This window comes from Hemitrygon akajei, chromosome 6, assembly GCF_048418815.1.
Source record: "Hemitrygon akajei chromosome 6, sHemAka1.3, whole genome shotgun sequence".
Classification (NCBI taxonomy): Eukaryota; Metazoa; Chordata; class Chondrichthyes; order Myliobatiformes; family Dasyatidae; genus Hemitrygon; species Hemitrygon akajei.
Window position 1 is genome coordinate 11,730,408 of NC_133129.1, and position 22,738 is coordinate 11,753,145.

The 22,738-nt window shown below is 42.5% G+C and overlaps 1 protein-coding gene across 7 annotated transcripts in view; it reads left to right on the top strand.

Moving 5' to 3' along the window:
• sh3rf1 (SH3 domain containing ring finger 1) overlaps positions 1-12,254 on the top strand; it is a 194,061-nt gene extending 181,807 nt beyond the window's left edge. For 6 of the 7 annotated variants that reach the window (XM_073047887.1, XM_073047889.1, XM_073047888.1 and 3 more), the window contains 2 exons: positions 2,620-2,954; positions 10,160-12,254. In XM_073047887.1, the coding sequence (XP_072903988.1) occupies positions 2,620-2,954; positions 10,160-10,328 (504 nt within the window). In that variant the 3' untranslated portion in view covers positions 10,329-12,254. The remainder of the gene's footprint in view (positions 1-2,619; positions 2,955-10,159) is intronic. The other variant, XM_073047892.1, reaches the window with a different exon arrangement.
• The last annotated feature ends 10,484 nt before the right edge of the window (positions 12,255-22,738 follow it).

Consider the following 22,738-nt stretch of genomic DNA (forward strand, 5'->3'; position numbering starts at 1 on the left):
AAGTCTGGTAGTGAGGAAAAAAACCGTTCAAAAAAGTTAACATCATCAAAGTTGGGGGGATAAAGGTTTGCTAGTGCAACTTTAGTGTTATATAGTTTACCAGAAACAATAATAAAACGGCCATTTGTATCAGATATTTTATTATGGAGTTCAAAAGGAATATTTGAGTTAATAAGAATGGAGACTCCCCTAGCTTTAGCGGCAAAGGATGAATGAAAATGCTGACCCGCCCACTTTGACAGAAGCCGGGAGTTATCAGAACAACGAATATGAGTTTCTTGAAGGAAAGCAATGTCAGCTTTGAGTTGTTTGATATGTGAGAATACCTTCCTCCTTTTAACAGGGTGATTCAATCCCTTTACATTCCAGCTCACGAATTTAAGTGCACTAGCCATTATCAATTACTAATGCATAAAAGACAGCAGGCATATAAAAAGTCAAGCAGTACAATAGCAGTCTGGGAGCAGAGATGTAAACATAGATTCGTAAAATCAAAACATATACATGTCCTGAGCAATAAAGAGAAACAATAAATACAGTGAGTGATGTTGGAACTGGAAAACCCACCCCATCCACACAACCCAAAACTAGACGGCTACCAAAACAAGTAGCTAGCTCTACCAAATAAATTAACCCAAATACAACTTCCAGATCTGTGTCATTAACAGCAGTTCCGTATAAATACTATAGCAAATAGTAACTAGTTTATGCACTAGAAAACATAACTACAGATTAGAACATCTTCTGCAGAAATATAAAACTTAATACAGAGAAAATCGGAAGAAAACCAAAACTAACCTACCCGCGAAAAATTATAGAAGAATAAAGTAAGAGAAAGGGAAAAAAAAAGTAAAAAAAAAAGGAGAGGAAGGGGAAAATTATAAATTCAAGACGAGTATTTATCAACCATTTACAGAGAGGAGAGAAAAAAATTCAGAGATTAGAAAAAAGGGGTGAAGAAAAGAAAAGAAAAAATAAAATAAATAAATATATTTAAAAAAGGAAAAATAAATCAGCAATTAAACTGTGAACCAACAAACAGGGAGGCCTTCACTAAAGACTTCGAACCTCCAAAACAAGTTAGAGTCAGTTGTAGAACTCTGTAGATAAAGTTATACAAGAATAAAAATAGATTACACACACACCAAATCCAGGGAGAGATTGTCAACAGCCCTTAAAGTTTCAATGAATAATGTCTGAGTGATTCAAGTAAAGTCTGAGTCCAGAAAAAGTGATTTTACTACGAGGAGTACTTATCCACCATTTTAGGAGGTCCGATCGGATTCCGAAGATGACTGGATAGCCGGAAGACTTGCCACAAACGCTTCAGCTTCCTTCACTGATTTGAACCACTTGTATTTTCCAGTATTAAGCTTGATTCGTAGATCGGCAGGAGTACGAAGAGAGGGTTTAAAACCACAATCAAAAAGCACTTTCATTGCGCCTTTAAACTCAGCGCGCATCTTTAAGGTCTGGGGTGCAAAATCTTCCACAAAGCGAATGGTTGTATCCTGGAAAGTAAAAGAACCCCTGCGACGTGCCTCTACAATCAGACTGTGTTTTACCTGGTATTGATGGAAGCACAAGATTACTGGTCACGGGCGGGAGCCCAGAATTCCGGAGGGAACGTAGACTCTGTGTGCCCATTTGAGCTCAGGCGGGTTTGGAAGCAAATCTTTCCCGAATATCTCACAGAGAAACTTGGCGAAAAACTTCACGGTTGATCCCTGTTCGGTGGCCTCTGGCAATCCAAGAATTCTAAGATTGCAGCGTCTGCTGCGATTTTCGAGATCCACCATTTTGGAAAGGAGTTTGTTACATTTTTCCTCTAAGCTGGAACAGAGTCTCCAAGTATCGAACACGACTTTCTAAATCTTCAGAAGTCGAATCGATGCGAGATAGGTGTTTGGCATGTTTGTCCACTTTATCGTTGATCTGATCCAGTTTGTCTTCTTTAAATTTCATCTCGGAGCTTTCCGAGCGCAGCCAGGATCTCGTCTGAGAGAGCTGTAGCTTCCTTTCTCCCGGATTTAGAACTCTTGCTAGACATTGTAAGTTAGATATGTTCACAGGCAAGTAAGAGATACCGAAAAAATTCCTAAGGTTTAAAAAATGGAGACATTTAGTGCAAAGATAGCAACAGTAACGGAACAAAAGTTCGGTGCAGCTAAACAATCGCCATCTTACCGGAAGTCCCCCTGCACATTTTTAATAATCTATTCAATATATGTAATTGATTTACTTGTTTATTTATTATTATGTTTTATTTTATTTATTATTATTTTTTTCTCTCTATTAGATTATGTATTGCATTGAACTGCTTCTGATTCTGATTCTGACATCCCTTTGAACTTTCCTCCAATCACCTTAAGATAATGTCTGGCACCTGAATACAGCCATTTCATGCCTTCAATGGGTGGGTTAGGGGTTGTCCTGAAACAGTCAAAAGATAGGTCAGATAATGCACTTTTCTGCATGATTTGCAGATTCTCTGGGAGTGTTCTTGTGACACAGTAATTGACAGCCAGTGCTCTAGTACTCTGGCAAGTGTGAGATTCATCTGTTGGAATTGTCCATTGGTGATGAAGACTATTGGGTGGTTTTCTTGCTTCCTTACAGAAGGAGAAGAAGAGTTTTCTGAAACTCCTATCTGGCGCATCTACAAAGCGGAAGTCTCGCCCTTCGCCTCCGTCCTCACCTACATTAGAATCCGAACAGGCTGCTTCAGAGACAGTGCTACAGGGGGCTGTGGGGCCTGAGGTCTCTGCAGGCGTGAACCACAACAGAGCTGGGTCCTGCCCTGTAGACACAGAAACTATTGGAGCAATGTTTGAAACACTCCATCGGAAGACTGCTTCCTTGGACTCTGGTGTTCCCATCGCTCCTCCTCCAAGGCAACCTTGTTCATCCATGGGTTCAGTTCAGTTGGAATCCAAATCCATACCATGCGAAAGGTAACGTTTCAGCCTTGTTTCCCTACAATCATCTCCTTAAGTTGGCATCTTAACAAAAATTGTATATTCTCTATTTGACCAACTGGTCTTGCATAAAATATTTGTCTAAGAATACCTTTTCACCCTCTTCATTACCACTCTCACCCTCTAACCATCTCCTCCCCCCTTGACTTTCTCCACCCCCATTTCTACCACACCCCTGTATCTCCCTCTCTCTCCCTCTCCCTCCTTTGTGTGCCCCTCTCTTTCTCTGTGTCTCCATCTGTCTCTCTCTCTCTTTCTGTCTCTGTCTGTCTCAATCTTTCTATCTCACTGTTTCTCTCCACCCCCCCCCCCCCGCCCCACCCTATCACCAGCACTCCTCCCTTTTCTGGTAAATCTCAAGCAACAGAACAATTCTGCAGAGCTCATAAATTATTAACAAAATGACTTTGGCTGGATTGCATTTATTAGTTTGAAGAAACCCATTTTGAACTGTAAATTATTAACAGTGTTGCTGTTATAAATTTACCAAATGTGCTCTGTGCAAACTGAAAACTCTACTTTGAAATTTCCCAGAATATTTTATTGGAATAGTAGAGGACTGTGTGAATACCTTGGCACAACATTGGATGTGAAGCCTGCTTGATCATGTGTCCTGCTCCTCCACTGGCTGAATGCAGTTTGCTCAAATCTTAAAGTAGTATTTGAGCATCTCCAAAGTTCAAAGAAAATTTATTATCAAAGTATATATACAGTATGTCACCATATACTACCTTGAGATTCATTTTCTTGTGGGCATTCACAGTAAATACAAAGAAACAATAGAATCAATGAAAAACTGCATGTAAAGGACAACGAATTGTACATACGAAAAAGAAAAAAACAAAATAATAATATATAAATTTTTATAACATCAATTGTAGAGTCCTTGTAAGTGAGTGAAGTTATCCATGCTGGTAAAAGCCTGTTTGTTGAGTGAACTTATGTGGTGTCGGACCTAAGGCTGTTACACCTCCTTCCTGATGGCAGCAGTGAGAAGAGAGCATGGCCTGGATGGTGAAGGTCCCTGATGATGGATACCGTTTTTCTCTGACAGTGCTCTTTGTAGAAGTGCTCAATAGTGGGGGAAGACGTTACCCGTGACGGACTGGGCCTCCACTACTTTTTGTAGGCTTTTCCTTTCAAGTGCATTGGTGTTTCCATACCAGGCCAGGTGCTGCAAACGTGAACTGGCTGGCTTGGAACAAGGACATAAATGACCAGTAATACTCAGTAAATCAACAGAGAGGGAAACAGTTTACAATCCTGCCCAGTGACTTTTCATGTGAATTCCACTCATCCTGCTGAATACTCCATATGATTTCAGAACTACTATTCCCATTCTGGTTATCCTCTCACCCTTCCTCTTCTCCTCACCTACCTATCACCTCCCTCTGGTTCCCCTCCTTCCCTTTCTCCCATGGTCTACTGGCATGGCTTATTGAACTGGTGTTGAACTTGTGCAGCAAAGTAAAGAGATTTATGACAACTCCTTTTAATAATGTTATTTATTATACAAATTTTCATACAAATGATTTAGTTCAAAGTGCTTTACAATGGGATAAAGTACAAATATATTAAAAAAAGAATGATGTTAGCTAAAAGCAAGGTGAAATAAATAGGTTTTGAGCTAGCATTTAAAAGTGTCAGCTGTGTCTGTATCCCTTATAGTTTTAGGCATTGAAACTGTTTAGGATTGTAGTTCAAAAAAGATGACCTGGCAATTAGCTTTTGTGGGAGATAGTTTAAATTTAAGAGACCAACGAAGAAGATCTGAGAGCCTGAAAAGGATTGTAAAACAAATGTGATTCTGTGATGCACTCTGGACCCTGCCTGTCATCTCCCGTGCCTCCATCTCCTCTCTCCACACTTAGTCCTTACCCAGGGTTTCGATCCAAAATGGCCACAAATTCCATTCTGCAACAATATAAAGAGATTTCCACCAACCTTTTCTCTGTCTATTATTTCCTGTGCCTCCATATCCATAAACATAAGACATAGGAGCAGAATTAGGCCATTTGGCCCATCGAGTCTACTCCGCCATTCCATCATGGCCTATTTATTACCCCTCTCAACCCCATTCACCTGCCTTCTCCTTGTTCTCTTTGACACCCTGATTAACCAAGAACTTAACAACTTCCACCTTAAATATGCCCACTGACTTGGCCTGCATAGACATCTGTGGCAACAAATTCCACAGATTCACCAACCTCTAGCTAAAGAAGTATTTCCTCATCTCTGTTCTAAATGTACATCCCTCAATTCTGAGGCTATGCCCTCTGGTCCTGGACTCACTTGCTATAGGAAACATCCTCTTCACATCCACTCTATGTAGGCCTTTCAGTATTCAATAGGCTGTAATGAGATCCCTATCATTCTCCTAAACTACAGGCCCAGAACTATCAAACACGCCTCATATGTTAACCCTTTCATTCCTGGAATCATTCTCGTGAAACTCCTCTGGTTCCCTCTAATGCCAGCACATTTTTTCTCAGATAAGGGGCCCAAAACTGCTCACCATGCTCCAAGTAAAGCTTCAGATTTAGATGCTTGCTTTTGTATTCTGATCCTCTTGAAATGAATGCTAACATTGCATTTGCCTTCATTACCTGGAAGTTAACCGTCAGAAAATCCTGCACGAGGAGTCTCAAGTCTTTCTGCACCTCTGATTTTTGAATTTCCTCCCCATTTAGAAAATAGTCCACGCTTTTATTCCTTCAAAGTGTGTGACCATACCCCCACCTGTCCCTCCATCTATCTTCGTATCATCTACAAACTTGGCCATAAAGCCATCAATTCCTTCATCCAAATCATTGACATACAACGTGAAAAGAAAACTGACTGACTCCCAACACCAACTCCTGTGGCACACCACTAGTGATTGGCAGCCAACCAGAAAAAGCCTCCTTTATTCCCACTCTTTGCCTCCTGCCAATGCTCTATCCAAGTTTGTATCTTTGCTGAAATACTATGGGTTCTTACCTTTTAAGCAGCCTCATGTGCGGCACCTCATTAAATGCCCTCTGAAAATTCAAATAAGCAACATCCATTGACTCTCTTTTGTTTATCTGACCTGTTACTTCCTCGAAAAATTCCAACAGATTTGTCAGGCAAGATTTCTCCTTTAGAAAGCAATGCTGACTTTGGGTATTTTTATTATGTTGCCTCCAAGTATCCTAAAACCGCATCCTAAGGTATCCTTTCCAACTATTGATGTCAGACTAACCAGCCTATAATATCCTGTCTTCTGCATCCCTCCCTTCTTAAAGAGTAGAATAACATTTGCAATTTTCCAGTCCACAGGAACCATTCCAGAATCTAGTGATTCTCAAAATGCCTCTACAATCTCTTCAGCTACCTCTTTCAGAACTCTGGGGGGCAGTCGATTGGGTCAGGTGACTAATCAACTTTTATGCTTTCCAGCTTTCCAACTATCTTCTCTTTTGTAACAACAATGACACTCATTTCTGACCCCTGACACTCTCACATTTCTGCATTCTGCTTGTGTCTCCTCTCTATCCACTCTCCACGCTTCATCCTGGCTCAGGGTTTCAATCCCCAAAGTGCATACAATTTCTTTCTCCTACTGAGTGCCTCTGACAGTTTGTTGGTCCAGCTTCCAGCACCTGCAGCCTTGTGTGTCTCTAAAGAGAAACCATTTGGCCCTTCCACACCTGTGGCAATGTTTCAAAGTGCATAGCCCCATTCCTGAGAGCTTTGCTGGGAAAGCAGGTTACAGTCCTACTTTTGAAAGAAAATTACATAAATATGCTTTGTGGCTTAGGAACTTTTTCCAGTTAAACATTTTGGATCCCAACCAATCCTCTGCGTACGCATGCACGCGCACGCACACACACTCACACTCACTCACTCACTCACACACACCTCCTAGTACTTCTTTTTGTACTGTAGGCATTATGTTTAAATACATGTCCTCTGGTTGCTTCATACTGTTCCAATCCAAAAAACTAACACACACAAAATGCTGGAGGCCGAGACCCTTCATCAGGACTGAGGGGAGAGTCAGCCTGAAAAGTTGAGTGTCTATTCCCCCATCATAGACACTGTCTGATCTGCTGAGTTCCTCCATCATGTTATCTATTTTGTTCCAGATTTACAGCATCTGCAGAATCACTGTGTTTAATGGTTTTAATTTGATGGAAGTCCAGTAAGAGCAGTAGCAGGAATGTCTCCATCTCTGTGATAATACAGAGGAACATCAGTCAGGTGCTCAGTGGGATGCAGAGGTTCATGTCAGCGAGATCTGCAATGGAAAGAGGACATGATAGTTCCTCTGTTGTATGAAGCCTGTGTTAAACTCCATTTGGAGTGCAACATTCAGCAACACAAGAGATGTAGCAAAAAAATTCCCTCATCCCTCCCCTCTTCTTCTATTCCTCACACTGGCCTCTTGCCTCTTCTCACCTGCTTATCACCTCCCCCTGGGTCCCCTCCTCCTTCCCTTTCTCCCAATGGCTCACTCTCTTATCAGATTTCTTCCTCTCCAGCCTTTTATTTTCCTAACCTACCTGGCTTCACCTACCACCTTCCAACTAACCTCTTTCTCCTCCCCCAACCTTCTTATTATAGCAACTTCCCCTTTCATTTCCAGGGCTGAAGATGGGTTTTGGCCAGAAACATCCACTGTTTATTTCCATAGATGCTGCCTGACCTGCTGAATTCCTCCATCATTTTGTGTGTGTTGCTCTGGATTTCCAGCATCTGCAGACTTCCTCGTGTTTAAGACTTAGCAGGTGCTGGAAATCTTGAGCAACACACAAAATGTTCGAGAAATTCAGCATGTCAGACAGCATGCATGGAGGGGAATAAATCGCTTTGGCCAGAGACCCTTCATCAGGACCAAAAAGAAAGGGTGCGGAAGCTAGAATGTGAGGGTGGGAAGGGAAGAAGTATACCTAGCAGGTAAGAGGGAGGAGGATGATGCGGGAAGCTGGGAGGTGATTCATGGAAGAAGGAGAGGGGAGTGGACTAGGGCAGAAAGGGAAGAAGGAGAAGACCCAGAGGAAGATGATGGGCAGGTAAGGAGAAAGGTTGAGAGTCAAGTCAAGTCACTTTTATTGTCATTTCGACCATAACTGCTGGTACAGTACATAGTAGAAATGAGACAACGTTTTTCAGGACCATGGTGTTACATGACACAGTACAAAAACTAGACTAAACGACGTAAAAAATAATACAGAGAGAAAAAAAAAACAACTACACTGGACCACAGACCTACCCAGGACTGCATAAAGTGCACAAAACAGTGCAGGCGTTACAATAAATAATAAACAGGACAATAGGGCAGTAAGATGTCAGTACAGGCTCTGGGTATTGAGCAGTCTGATAGCTTGGGAGAAGAAACTGTTACATAGTCTGGTCGTGAGAGCCCGAATGCTTCGGTGCCTTTTCCCAGACGGCAGAAGGGAGAAGAGTTTGTATGAGGGGTGAGTGGGGTCCTTCATAATGCTGTTTCCTTTGCGGATGCAGCGTGTAGTGTAAATGTCCATAATGGCGGGAAGAGAGACCCCGATGATCTTCTCAGCTGACCTCACTATCCGCTGCAGGGTCTTGCGATCTGAGAAAGTGCAATTTCCGTACCAGGCAGTGATGCAGGGATGTTCTCAATACAACCCTTGTAGAATGTGATGAGGATGGGTTATCTTTTATTCCTTCAATAACATCACTGGATTATTTTGCTGTTCATCGAATCTTCCTGTCCTCATGAATACATACTTTATGTCCACAGAATATTTTGAACTTGATTATGTCCATTATGTGAACATAATGAAAGCCATTGTTCTTTTAGTAATTTTTGAATGTGTCTTTTGTATTGGAAAGACTTTGATGCTGTTTAGTTATAAATAATAGACTGCATCATCAAGTCAAGTCAAGTTTATTGTCATTTCGATCATAAACTGCTGGTACAGTACACAGTAAAAACAAAACAACATTCCTCCAGGACACTGGTGCTACCTGAAACAACACAAAACTACACTAGACTATGTGAGACTGCACAAGGCTACACTAGACTATGAAAAAACATTAAAAAAACAGCACTATAGACCTGCACAGAATGACATAAAGTGCACAAAACAGTGCAGGGCAGTACAATAATTAATAAACAAGACAATAGGCACAGTAGAGGACAAATTACAATATAATAATAAATGATGTAGATGTCAGTCCAGGCTCTGAGTATTGAGGAGTCTGATGGCTTGGGGGAAGAATCTGTTGCACAGTCTGGTCGTGAGATCCCGAATGCTTTGCCAGATGGCAGAAGGGAGAAGATTTTGTGTGAGGGGTGCGCAGGGTCTTTTGCAATGCTGTTTGCTTTGCGGGTGCAGCATGTGGTGTAAATGTCTGTAATAGCGGGAAGAGAGATCCCAATGATCTTCTCAGCTGACCTCACTATCCGCTGCAGGGTCTTGCGATCCGAGACGGCGCAATTCCAAAACCAGGCAGTGATGCAGTTTGTACACTCAGTGGCCACTTTAGTAGGTACCCCAGCTTATTAATACAAATATTTAATCAGCCAATCATGTAGCAGCAACTCACTGCATAAAAGCATGCAGACATGGTCAACTGTGTGACATCAGAGTGGGGAGAAAATGTACTTGAAGTGACTGTGACCATGCAGTGATTGTTGGTGCCAGACAGGGTGGTGTGAGTATCTCAAAACTGCTGATCTCCTGGGATTTTCATGCACATAATTTCTACAGTGAATGCTGCAAAAAAACAAATAAAAATCTTGTGAGTGGCACTAGATAAAAAACAAAATAAGTAAAGATGAAAAGTTAGCTTTACTTGTCAGATATACATTGAAACATACAGTGAAATACGTCTCTTGTGTTGGTGATGTGCTGGGGGCAGCCCTCAAGCTTCACCATGTTTCCAGTACCAACGTACCATGCCTACAACTTACTAACCCTGACTTGTATATCTTTTGGAACGTGGGAGGGAATTCGAGTACCCAGAGGAAACGGTTCACTGGTACTGTAAAGTGATTTGCACTAACTGCTACACTACTGTGACCCCCCCCCCCCCCCCCCCATAGCTTCCCCAGCTACTCTAACTAAAGAAGCATCCCTGGACTATCTTCCTGTGTTGTGCTTGGCAGTCCAGATTTGAGCTCGGTCCAATGGCCTGGGCCTGTCTAATGGTATCCTCTTCTTTTTGACCAGGTACAGAGTTGTTGTATCCTACCCTCCACAGAGTGAGGCTGAGCTGGAGCTAAAAGATGGCGACATTGTGTTTGTACACAAGAAGCGTGAGGACGGTTGGTTTAAGGGCACCCTGCAGCGGAATGGCAAAACGGGACTCTTCCCCGGCAGCTTTGTGGAGAGCATCTGAGACGACTCACAGAGCACACGCATGCCACCTGCACCCGAGGAGTTCATGAAGCACACGCGGCAATCTAATCAGTATATTCCACCATGGCAGCAGTAGTGCTTTATAACAGCAGAAGGCATCAGCTCTTTGGACATTTTACTTTCAAGTTCCTCGACATACAAGATGTGCATGTCAGGGAGTCACTCACTGTAGGGCCATTCGTGAGATTCAGTCCGTGCCTTTCACCATCACTTGCTCTTTCTTTAGTGAATCTAGGCAGATTAATAGTTTGGCACGGACTAGATAGGAGGGAAGGGCCTGTTTCTGTGCTGTAGCATTCTATGACACTATGAATCAACCATAATGAAATTAACTGTTTACAAAGAAGCTGTAATTAAGGACAAAACTTTGTAACTTATTGGATTAGATTTTTTATATAGTCTTTGATCATCATGTAAAGTGAAAGTTCTATAATGTCAAGTGTTGAAAGTTGTGATAATTTATAAGTGTTATTGTCCGAGAGGGGGAGCTGGATTTTCTCCTCGTGACTCAGTTTGACGTAGTACCTCTTCTACACAAAACACCCTTTTATCTCCATTGCTGATCGCTGGCTTAGTAAGTTTAGAAGGAGCCTCATCGAGGGCTTGTGCAACATTGTGCGGTGGATTCACGTTTAGCGGTGACGTAGGCGGGAGCTAGTGTCAGCCTGTAGAGTAAGTGGTAGCAGATTGTGAATCGTTGTACAGATGGCTCCATGTCAATAGGAAAATCACAAGTGGGAAACAGAGATGATGGTGTAAAACTTAAAGTGAATGAGGGGATCTTCTCCACCCTAGAAAATTCTCAAATCCCCAGCCATTCTCAAAGCATGTTTCAGTGAGACCAGAGCCACAGTGGTTTGTACAAGGTAAGTAGATGGTATGGAATGCCACCTTGGCCAAAACACTGCTAAAGTGTTGGGCATTCTGGTTTAACTCATACATTAGACAGACACGGCAAATCAGTACCCCTCACTCCTTCCCTTGACAATGTGCATGATGCTCATATTCAAGATGGCTACATTTACTGTTTCTTAACTTGTCCAGGGTTCATGCCAGAAATTGGGAATATCGATCCCCTTTTGGTTGACCTTTTTTCTCTGATTAGAATATCTGTGTAATCTTGGGGCCAACCCCCTCCTCCAAGTCGATCTAGTTTTTAGATATAAGTTGCACCTGTCACCGTTTACTTCACGGATCTTAAACCTGCAGCATGGCACTCGGAAGAGCAGTAAGGCATCCAGTGAGTTGACAGTTTTGAGGCAAGCGCCTTTTATACAGCCTCCACCACACACTGGTGGACACACAGCAATCTGAAGTATCATGGCATTAGAGGCAATCGTTCCTTGTGCATGCACAGGAAAAAAAGCTCTGCATTTGAATGAAATTAAAGGAGTAATCATTGCATATCTAAATGGACTATTTAAATGTCTGAAATCATCAGTGCTGGAGGGCTGGTCATCAGTGTTTCCTGCAGCAGGTTGCAAGCACTGTCTTGATGAATCTGGATATAATATTCTTCCAAAAAAAATTACAGGGGAGCACTCAGAATAGAAGGGTGTCTCCTTAGAATAGAGATGAAGAGGAATTTCTTTAGCCAGAGGGTGGTATATCTGTGGAATTCAATGCCACAGACAGATGTGGAAGGCAAGTCATAAAGCGGAGGTTGATAGGTTCTTGATTTGTCAGGGCGTCAAAGGTTACGGGGAGAAGGCAGAAGAATATGGTTGAGAGAGATCATCTGGAATGGCAGAGCAGACTCGATGGACCGAATTCTGCTCCTATGCTTTATGGTTTTAATGCAAACTCAAAACCCAGAATGTAGGATTTTTCAAAACTAAAAACATGAGCTAATGGCTTTGTCTTGACATGTCTATCTCATAAATAAAGCACAGCCACTTAGTATCTACTGTCGATGCACTTTCCATTCACTCAGTCTGTTGTCCTCTGATAATGGTGTCTCTCTGCGTCTGATGTTATTACAAGTATACATGAACAAGCCATTATGTCATGTCCACTTTAATCTATGCTAGTGCATATTTTGGTTGCTTTCGATTTTGAGTCTGGATTATTATTATTTAAGCAGTGTGTATTTTGATTTTAAGGATCCGCTGAATCAGGAAAACTAGAAATAACTACAGTTCCATAATATTCATAACTTGCTCAATTGATTCTTCTAAAGATTAGCTGTATTTGTCACGTGTAAATTGAAACATACAGTTAAAATGCTTTGCTTACGTCAATGACCAACACAGTCTGAGGGTGTGCTGGGGACAGTCTGCAAGCGTCACCACATTCCAGGTGCCTACAAAGCAAGTCCAACCATAACTCTGGTAGCTAACAGGGTGGCATGGCAGCATTGGGGTTAAGTATTAATGCTATTACAGTGCCATCACATCCTCAGTGATTTGATTTGATGCAAATGATGCATTTCACCATATATTTTAATGTACACATGATAAATAACTCTCATCTCTAATCTCTCCTAACCATACATCTTTGAAAGCAGAACACCCAGAGGAATCTACATATAGATTGGGTGAACTAAATTGGTAAGGGTGCTGAGGAAGAGGATTTCTTGGAATGTATGCGGGATGGTTTTCTGAACCAACATGTCGAGGAACCAACTAGAGAGCAGGCCATTCTAGATTGGGTATTGAGCAATGAGGAAGGGTTAGTTAGCAATCTTGTCGTGCGAGGCCCCTTGGGTAAGAGTGACCATAATATGGTGGAATTCTTCATTAAGATGGAGAGTGACATAGTTAATTCAGAAACAAAGGTTCTCAACTTAAAGAAGGGTAATTTTGAAGGTATGAGACATGAATTAGCTAAGATAGACTGGCAAATGATACTTAAAGGGTTGACGGTGGATATGCAATGGCAAGCATTTAAACTACAACAATTGTTCATCCTGGTTTGGCAAAAGAATAAACCAGGGAAGGTAGTGCACCCGTGGCTGACAAGGGAAATTAGGGATAGTATCAAGTCCAAAGAAGAAACATATAAATTAGCAAAAAAAAGCGGCACACCTGAGGACTGGGAGACATTCAGAGACCAGCAGAGGAGGACAAAGGGCTTAATTAGGAAAGGGAAAAAAGATTAAGAGAGAAAGCTGGCAGGGAACATAAAAACTGACTTTAAAAGCTTTTATAGATACGTGAAAAGAAAAAAATTGGTCAAGACAAATGTAGGTCCTTTACAGTCAGAAACAGGTGAATTGATCATAGGGAACAAAGACATGGCAGACCAATTGAATAACTACTTTGGTTCTGTCTTCACTGAGGAGGACATAAATAATCTTATGGAAATAGTAAGGGCACGAGGGTCTAGTGAGATGGAGGAACTGAGGGAAATACACGTTAGTAGGGACGTGGTGTTAGGTAAATTGAAGGGATTAAAGGCAGATAAATCCCCAGGGCCAGATGGTCTGCATCCCAGAATGCTTAAGGAAGTAGCCCAAGAAATAGTGGATGCATTAGTGATAGTTTTTCAAAACTCCTTAGATTCTGGATTAGTTTCTGAGGATTGGAGGGTGGCTAATGTAACCCCACTTTTTAAAAAAGGAGGGAGAGAGAAACCGGTTAGTCTGACATCGGTGGTGGGGAAAATGCTAGAGTCGGTTATCAAAGATGTGATAACAGCACATTTGGAAAGAGATGAAATCATCGGACAAAGTCAGCATGGATTTGTGAAAGGAAAATCATGTCTGACGAATCTTATAGAATTTTCTGAAGGTGTAACTAGTAGAGTGGATAGGGGAGAGCCAGTGGATGTGGTATATTTAGATTTTCAAAAGGCTTTTGACAAGGTCCCACACAGGAGATTAGTGTGCAAACTTAAAGCACATGGTATTGGGGGTATGCTATTGATGTGGATAGAGAATTGGTTGGCAGATAGGAAGCAAAGAGTGGGAGTAAACGGGACCTTTTCAGAATGGCAGGCAGTGACTAGTGGGGTACCACAAGGCTCAGTGCTGGGACCCCAGTTGTTTACAATATGTATTAATGATTTAGACGAGAGAATTAAATGTAGCATCTCCAAGTTTGCGGATGACACGAAGCTGGGTGGCAGTGTTAGCTGTGAGGAGGATGCAGGGTGACTTGGATAGGTTAGGTGAGTGGGCAAATTCATGGCAGATGCAATTTAATGTGGATAAATGTGAGATTATCCACTTTGGTTGCAAGAACAGGAAAACATATTATTATCTGAACTGTGGCCGATTAGGAAAAGGGGAGGTGCAACGAGACCTGGGTGTCATTGTACACCAGTCATTGAAGGTGGGCATGCAGGTACAGCAGGCGGTGAAAAAGGCAAATGGTATGTTGGCATTCCTAGCAAAAGGATTTGAGTACAGGAGCAGGGAGGTTCTACTGCAGTTGTATAAGGCCTTGGTGAGACTGCACCTAGAATATTGTGTGCAGTTTTGGTCCCCTAATCTGAGGAAAAACATTCTTGCCATAGAAGGAGTACAAAGAAGGTTCACCAGATTGATTCCTGGGATGGCAGGACTTTCATATGAAGAAAGACTGGATCGACTAGGCTTATACTCACTGGAATTTAGAAAATTGAGGGGGAATCTTATTGAAACGTATAAAATTCTAAAGGGATTGGACAGGCTAGATGCAGGAAGATTGTTTCCGATGTTGGGGAAGTCCAGAACGAGGGGTCGCAGTTTAAGGATAAAGGGGAAGCCTTTAAGAACCGAGATGAGGAAAAACTTCTTCACACAGAGAGTGGTGAATCTGTGGAATTCTCTGCCACAGGAAACAGTTGAGGCTAGTTCATTGGCTATATTTAAGAGGAATTTAGATATTGCCCTTGTGGCTAAAGGGATCAGGGGGTATGGAGAGAAAGCAGGTACAGGGTTCTGAGTTGGATGATCAGCCATGATCATACTGAATGGTGGTGCAGGCTCGAAGGGCCGAATGGCCTACTCCACCTATTTTCTATGTTTCTATGAAACCCACATGGTCACGGGAACATGCAAACTCCTTACAAACAGCAGCAGAATTGAACCCTGATAGACAATAGGTGCAGAAGTGGACCATTCGGCCCTTCGAGCCTGCACCGCCATTTTGAGATCATGGCTGATCAACTACTATCAATACCCGGTTCCTGCCTTGTCCCCATATCCCTTGATTCCCCTATCCATAAGATACCTATCTAGCTCCTTCTTGAAAGCATCCAGAGAACTGGCCTCCACTACCTTCCGAGGCAGTGCATTCCAGACCCCCACAACTCTCTGGGAGAAGAAGTTTTTCCTTAACTCTGTCCTAAATGACCTACCCCTTATTCTCAAACCATGCCCTCTGGTACTGGACTCTCCCAGCATCTGGAACATATTTCCTGCCTCTATCTTGTCCAATCCCTTAATAATCTTATATGTTGCAATCAGATCCCCTCTCAATCTCCTTAATTCCAGCGTGTACAAGCCCAGTCTCTCTAACCTCTCTGCGTAAAACAGTCCTGACATCCCAGGAATTAACCTTGTGAATCTACGCTGCACTTCCTCTACAGCCAGGATGTCCTTCCTTAACCCTGGAAACCAAAACTGTACACAATACTCCAGGTGTGGTCTCACCAGGTCCCTGTACAAATTCAAGAGGATTTCCTTGCTCTTGTACTCAATTCCCTTTGTAATAAAGGCCAACATTCCATTAGCCTTCTTCACTGCCTGCTGCACTTGCTCATTCACCTTCAGTGACTGATGAACAAGGACTCCTAGATCTCTTTGTATTTCTCCCTTACCTAACTTTACACCATTCAAATAATAATCTGCCTTCCTGTTCTTACTCCCAAAGTGGATAACCTCACATTTATTCACATTAAACGTCATCAGCCAAGTATCTGCGCACTCACCCAGCCTATCCAAGTCACCCTGAATTCTCCTAACATCCTCATCACGTCACATTGCCACCCAGCTTAGTATCATCAGCAAACTTGCTGATGTTATTCTCAACGCCTTTATCTAAATCGTTGACGTAAATTGTAAACAGCTGTGGTCCCAATACCGAGCCCTGTGGCACCCAACTAGTCACCACCTGCCATTCCGAGAAACACCCATTCACCGCTACCCTTTGCTTTCTATCTGCCAACCAGTTTTCTATCCATGTCAATGTCTTCTCCCCAATGCCATGAGCTTTGATTTTACCCACCAATCTCCTATGTGGGACCTTATCAAATGCCTTCTGAAAATCGAGGTACACTACATCTACTGCATCTCCCTTGTCTAACTTCCTGGTTACATCCTCGAAAAACTCCCAATAGATTAGTCAAGCATGATTTACCCTTGGTAAATTCATGCTGGCTCGGCCCAATCCTACCACTGCTATCTAGATATGCCACTATTTCATCTTTAATAATGGACTCTAGCATCTTCCCCACTACTGATGTTAGGCTGACAGGTCGATAGTTCTCTGTTTTCTCCCTCCCTCCTTTCTTAAAAAGTGGGATAACATTAGCCATTCTCCAATCCTCAGGAACTGATCCTGAATCTAAGGAATATTGGAAAATGATTACCAATGCATCCGCAATTTCCAGGGCCACCTCCTTTAGGACCCTAGGATGCAGACCATCTGGACCTGGGGATTTGTCAGCCTTCAGTCCCATCAGTCTACTCATCACCATTTCCTTCCTAATGTCAATCTGTTTCATTTCCTCTGTTACCCTATGTCCTTGGCCCATCCATACATCTGGGAGATTGCTTGTGTCTTCCTTAGTGAAGACAGATCTAAAGTACTTATTAAATTCTTCTGCCATTTCTCTGTTTCCCATAACAATTTCACCCAATTCATTCTTCAAGAGCCCACCATTGTTCTTAACTATCTTCTTTCTCTTCACATACCTAAAAAAGCTTTTGCTATCCTCCTTTATATTCCTGGCTAGCTTGCGTTCGTACCTCATTTTTTCTCCCCGTATTGCCTTTTTAGTTAAGTTCTGTTGTTCCTTAAAAATTTCCCAATCATCTGTCCTCCCACTCACCTTAGCTCTGTCATACTCCCTTTTTTTTAATGCTATGCAATCGCTGACTTCCTTTGTCAACCACTGTGGTCCCTTTCCCCCCTTTGAATCCTTCCTTCTCTGGGGGATGAACTGATTTTGCACCTTGTGCATTATTCCCAAGAATACCTGCCATTGCTGTTCCACTGTCTTTTCTGCTAGGATATCCGTCCAGTTAACTTTGGCCAGCTCCTCCCTCATGGCTCCATAGTCTCCTTTGTTCAACTGCAACACTGACACTTCCGAGCTGCCCTTATCCTTCTCAAATTGCAGATAAAAACTTATCATATTATGATCACTACCTCCTAATGGCTCCTTTACTTCAAGATCACTTATCAAATCCTGTTAATTACATAACACTAAATCCAGAATAGTCTTGTCCCTGGTCGGCTCTCGTACAAGCTGTTCCAAGAATGCATCCTTTCGGCACTCTACAAACTCCCTATCCTGGGGTCCAGCACCAACCTGATTCTCCCAGTTCACCTGTATGTTGAAATCCCCCATAACTACTGATCTTACAGCTGGTTTTGTAAAGTGTTACACTAACTGGTTTGCGACTGTGCCACACCTACACTAGCAGGAGAACTTCTGGGCATCAATGGATTGCTTCTCTGTGTGGCCAATTACTTGTGCTGAGTTTTCAGTTGGTTCTGCTCTGTCTCTGAAAGGCTGGACCCACCTTAGATATTGGCTCACTTGAAGATTCCTTGATTGCTGATGTGCTCTGAGGAAATTGCTCACATATCATCGTCACATGCAAGGCATCAAGTATTGAGATTATGAGAGCCAGCACCTGCTGAAAAATAAACTGCAGACGGTGGAAATCCGAGATAAAACCGGGAAATCCTGGAAACACTCATTAGGTCAGGTCGTATCTGTGCAGAGAGAAGCAGCCAACATTTCAGGCCATTAGAATAGTCTTGTGAACACAATGGGATTGAATAAAATACAAGAATTATGTTATGGATTACACAGTTGATATAATCATGAATTTCATAACTTTAAAAATTGTGAAGATCTTGATTACATTCTTAGAGAGAAGAAGTCCTGTTTCGTTCAGATGAAGGGTCTTTGACTTCCCACAGATGTTGCCTGATCTGAGTGTTTCCAGCATTTTCTGTTTGTACTTCAAGTTTTGATGTATTGGTGGGAAAGCATCCAATTCTCAATGGTCTCTCAATTATTTACAGAAATACTGATGGATTGGAGGGGAGTGGGCACACCCTCCCATTCTTTCACACATATTACAGTTACCATGAAATCTCCCTATCCTATCCATGTAAAAACAATAACCTTAAATTCAGAGAATTGATGCACAGGACTGTGCAAATGTCTTAGCCACATACTGTATATATATCTCGGGTGCCTAAGACTGTTACACGGTACTGTAGTAATTTTATGTATTGCACTGTACTGCTGCCACAAAAAAAACAAATTTCATGACATTTGTGAGTGATGATAAACCTCATTCTGATCTGGATCTCTATTAGGACTGAGAGTGGGAACGGGTCAGGGAGAGAGGAATCATGAATACGTACACAACGCTGGAAGAACTCAGCAGGTCAGGCAGCATCCGTGAGAAAAGAGTAGCCAACGTTTCGGGCCGAGACCCTTCATCAGGAATGGGGGCGAAGAGAGGGCTTTATTACCATTTATTTATTATTACTGGGCTTCGGCCCTCTCTTCGCCCCCATTCATGATGAAGGGTCTCGGCCCCGAAACGTTGGCTACTCTTTTCTCACGGATGCTGCCTGACCTGCTGAGTTCTAATAGCATTGCGTACATATTCTTTGATCCACAGCATCTACAGTTGTATTTTTGAGAGAGGAATCATGGTTGGGAAAAGTGGAGGGGAGTGGGAAGCACCAGAGAGACATTCTGTAATGATCAATAAGCACATTGTTTGGAATCAGATAACCTTGCCTGGTGTCTCGGGGCTGAGTGTGTCTACACTCGTGTCACCCCTTGCACTCCATTTCTGTCACCTGTTCCACAATCCTCCCACAGTGCTCCACCCTTGCCATTCCTGACATCCTTTGCTGCTGCCAGATTTACGAAGTCACTCTCCGCTCCACGTTCACAAATACAGTGCTGTGCAAAAGTTTTAGGGACCCACGCTATATAGATATATGTGCATGGAGCTGTAAAATACTAAGAAGAGGCCACGCTATTGGGTATATTCAAAGTGGAAGTTGATAGGGGCTTGATTAGTCAAGGTGTCAAAAGTTAAGGAGAGAAGGAAGGAGAATGAAATTGCGAGGGGAAATAAATCAGCCATGATCAGATAATGGGGCAGCCTCGGGCTGAACGGCCTAATTCTGCTCCTATGTTTTATGTCTATATGGCCTTTACCATTAAATTTAAGATAGTCAGTTTGAACTCCAAACCCATCTCATCCTTTTCCCCTTACATCATATTCCGATATTGGCAGTTAACCTTAAACTCTGAAATTCTTTACCTGAGCCCTTCTACCTTGCAACCTTTTTCTTTAAGACAATCCATGACTTGGTTACGTGACTGGCCTTTGGACGCCTGCCGAGAAGCTTCCGCCTCCAGTGACTCATGCAATGCCTTTAGGTGTGTTCTATCCCAATAAAAAATCCTTTTTCTCAGTTGCAGTATTTTAAATCAAATGACCTGTGCATTTCCTTCACTTTTTGGCAGGAGCGAAAATGGCCAAGTCAGGTGGGTTGTTGGATGATGATGAGAAACCAGATTCGGTGTTTAGTCAGTGTTGTACATACACCCTTTTATCCTCACAACAGGTGAGTTAATTTAAAATTCCTCAAGTGTTTCTCTGTTCTACAATTGCACATTATGCAGCAGAAAAGTGTCTTTCTAAAGCAGCTCTAAGATGAATTCTAACAGGTTCTTGATGACTAGTTTTCTGGGGTGAGTGTGGGTGCCCTGGCTGGGTCATTATGTTGATGAAGATTACCTGAGCAAATGGAGAGGGAGATTACCTGTGTTTGCCAATGGTATTTGTTACAGGCACGTGTGCAGGAGCTTAAGGACTTTGTTCGCGGGTGTTGTACATGGTGAGACCTTTGGCTTGTGGGAGTTGACTGAACCTTGTATCTCCCACATCTAGCAGAACGTGACAAGGAGCACTTCAGCTTGTTTCCCTTCAACCCTTGCATCACATATTTTATCACCAATTAATTTGATTATTTTAATCTCTCAGGAATGCAAATCCATTGTTTCAGGGTAAAATTCAATGTTCAAGTTAAATTTATAATCAAAGTACATATATGGCACCAAATATATGTCTCCGTCTGGATGATTGACTCTGGGACAGCTCTCAGAATGGTGATCCCATCGGTTCCTCACCCAAACAGGTATGGGATAGAACAGAGAACAGTACGGCACAGGAAAAGGCTTTTCAACCCGCTACTTCTATGCTGACCATGGGGCCAGATGAAGCACTTACCTAATGTATGCCCAAGAAGCAGGTTTACTATCACTGACATGTTGTGAAATTTGTTGCGTTGCAGCAGCTGTACTGGGGGGCAAATCCATTGTTTCAAAAAAAGCTCTAAACAAAACTTGCATCTATTTATCGTGTAGGTTTGTTTGGTGTGGTGCTTTTGCATCTGGTATTGTTGGAAACATGCTACAAATTGATAATGTTAAATTTGTTGCTTTGTGGCAGCAGTACAGTGCAATACATAAAGACATTACTATAAGTTACAATAAGAAAAATAAATATTAAGTAGTGCAAAAAGTGAGGTGGTATTCATGCGTTCATGGACCAATCAGAAATCTGATGGTGGAGGGGAAGAATCTGCTCCTAAAATGCTGACTGTTGTGTCTTCAGGCTGCCATACCTCATCCCTGATGGTCTTACTGTTCAAGTTCAAAGTAAAATTATTATCAAAGTGCAGATATCTCTAAATACTACCTTGACACACATTTTCTTGCAGGCATTCACAGTAAAACAAAAAGTGAGTGAATGAGGCCTCTGGTCAGTCCGGATGTTGAGTCGTAGTTGTCTGGGCAGTACAATACGGAGAACAAGCTGTTACCCATGTAGCAAGCTCCCCTGCTCCACGCTTCCGATGAAACCGAAGGAATGGCAGAGCCCAATACAGTTTGTACCAGCAGTGTCACAGGAGTTGCCAGTCAGCATTGAACTCAATGTAGGACTGCCTTAGGGACTTCAGGTCTGGATTTTTCCATCGGGGTTCCCCCCAAAGCCTCAAGCCAATGAAGGTTTCGGATCAGAGTTTTCCTTCTCCTAGATAAGCTGCCAACCACGGCTGATGAGCCCCATCTGCTGGAAGCGACTGGTTTTAAGGCACCAGTAACCCATCTTTGCCCCTTCTCCTGTCAGTAGAACGATCCCACAGGGCTTAATAGCTGAGCCATTTGTGAAGGCCAGGAGCTGTACTTGGTTGTATTTGAGGCGCGCACATTGGGAGCATTTAATTGGTAGTGGGAGCTTGTCCCCATTACAACTCCCAGCTAGAACAACCTTAAGGAACCAGTAGAACAAAGAAGTACAATAGAATCAATAAAAACCTACACACAGAGTCTGATAAGAAACCAATGTGCAAAAGAAGACAAACTGAAAATTTAAAAAAAGAAACAAGGAAAATAATAGTAATTAATACTAAAGGCGTGTGTAGTTGAAAGTGAGTCTATAGCTTGCAAAGAGTGGATGCTAAGAGAAGAGGGCATGTCCCAGATGGCTAGGGTCTTTAATAATGAATGCTGCCTTTTTGAGGCATCACCTAATGAAGATGTCCTCAATGATCAGGAGGACAATTCAGCACATATATACAGTCAGCCTGGTTTCGGACGGCAGATCTTTTTTTCAGTAGGTCATTAGGAAGCAGATATGTTTTTATGACAATCTGATAGCTTCCTGGTCACAACTAGAATCAGGTTTTTCACTGCCCAATGTGAAATTTGCTTGTTATGTTATATGCCATTCCCTGCACATTCTTATTTACAATGCGGAGTAGACCCTTCGAGCCGTGATGTCCAGCAACCCCCCAATTTAATACCAGCCTAATCGCGGAACAATTTACAATGACCAAGTAACCTACTAACTGATACTTCTTTGGACTTTGGGAGGAAACTGGAGCACCAAGAGGAAACCCACGCAGTTACGGGGAGAATGTAAAATTCCTTACAGGCGGTGGTGGGAATTGAACCCATGTCTCCAGTATGGTAAAGTGCTGTGCTAACCACTACACTATCGTGCCATCTGTAAAGACCCCCTTTCAAAAGATTTTGAGGATCAGCTGGAACGACTAGTGCACCAACACCAGTGTACTGGAGGAGGCCAACATGAACAACATCTCCACCATGATAAAACAACACCAACTCCGATGGATAGGTCATGTCACCTGAATGCGTAACTCACAGCTTCCCAAACAGATCCTTCGC